The sequence below is a fragment of the Odontomachus brunneus genome, unplaced genomic scaffold, assembly GCF_010583005.1.
Source record: "Odontomachus brunneus isolate Ranch 3 - 2012 unplaced genomic scaffold, Obru_v1 Obru_scaffold_074, whole genome shotgun sequence".
NCBI lineage: Eukaryota > Metazoa > Arthropoda > Insecta > Hymenoptera > Formicidae > Odontomachus > Odontomachus brunneus.
The window spans coordinates 1,553,444-1,553,978 of record NW_022639524.1 but is presented as its reverse complement, the minus strand read 5'-3'; the positions used below and the strand labels follow the sequence as shown (position 1 = coordinate 1,553,978).

The 535-nt window shown below is 41.9% G+C and overlaps 1 protein-coding gene across 1 annotated transcript in view; it reads left to right on the top strand.

The window, feature by feature from the left end:
• The window catches only part of LOC116847129, a 1,138-nt gene extending 1,077 nt beyond the window's left edge, over window positions 1–61 (top strand). The window contains exon 3 of the mRNA XM_032821793.1: window positions 36–61. Within this exon, the coding sequence (XP_032677684.1) occupies window positions 36–61 (26 nt within the window). The remainder of the gene's footprint in view (window positions 1–35) is intronic.
• The last annotated feature ends 474 nt before the right edge of the window (window positions 62–535 follow it).

Below are 535 nucleotides of genomic sequence, written 5' to 3'. Positions count from 1 at the left end.
ACGTTTCTGTTACGATCAATCTCTGTACCATCCAGTTCGTAACGAATCTCATCAAACATAAATGCAACGCAATTACGTCCCAATGTTACAGTCACATCATCGGCTTTCGCTTGTTCCGTTATCTTCCCCTCGACATAGAGATAACTCTCACACGGTAACGTGTACAAGTCTTGCTGTTGTATAGGTATTCGTATCTCATCGCTGTGCCGAAACGCTGTGTTAGCGTATGGATTGTACGTGTGTGTTTCGATTTTGACGATGCGATCGTCAAAGACCGGACTACCTCCAATGTTCAAAATGTCAATCATCTTTTTTCAATTGTTTCGTACGATGTATCCTAGAGATTTAAGAAATTCAATATTCGTCGCGCTGAGTTTTTGTTTTATACAACTGCGAGTATTGTTTGGAGCCGTCTTCGGTGCGATGAAATGTTCTCTCTGTGTCACTTGATCCGTTTCATTCAGTACGAGCATCTCACGCGCTTTCCAAAAAAAAAATATAGAATTCGTGTTAACGTTGTAGTCGCCGTCGCACG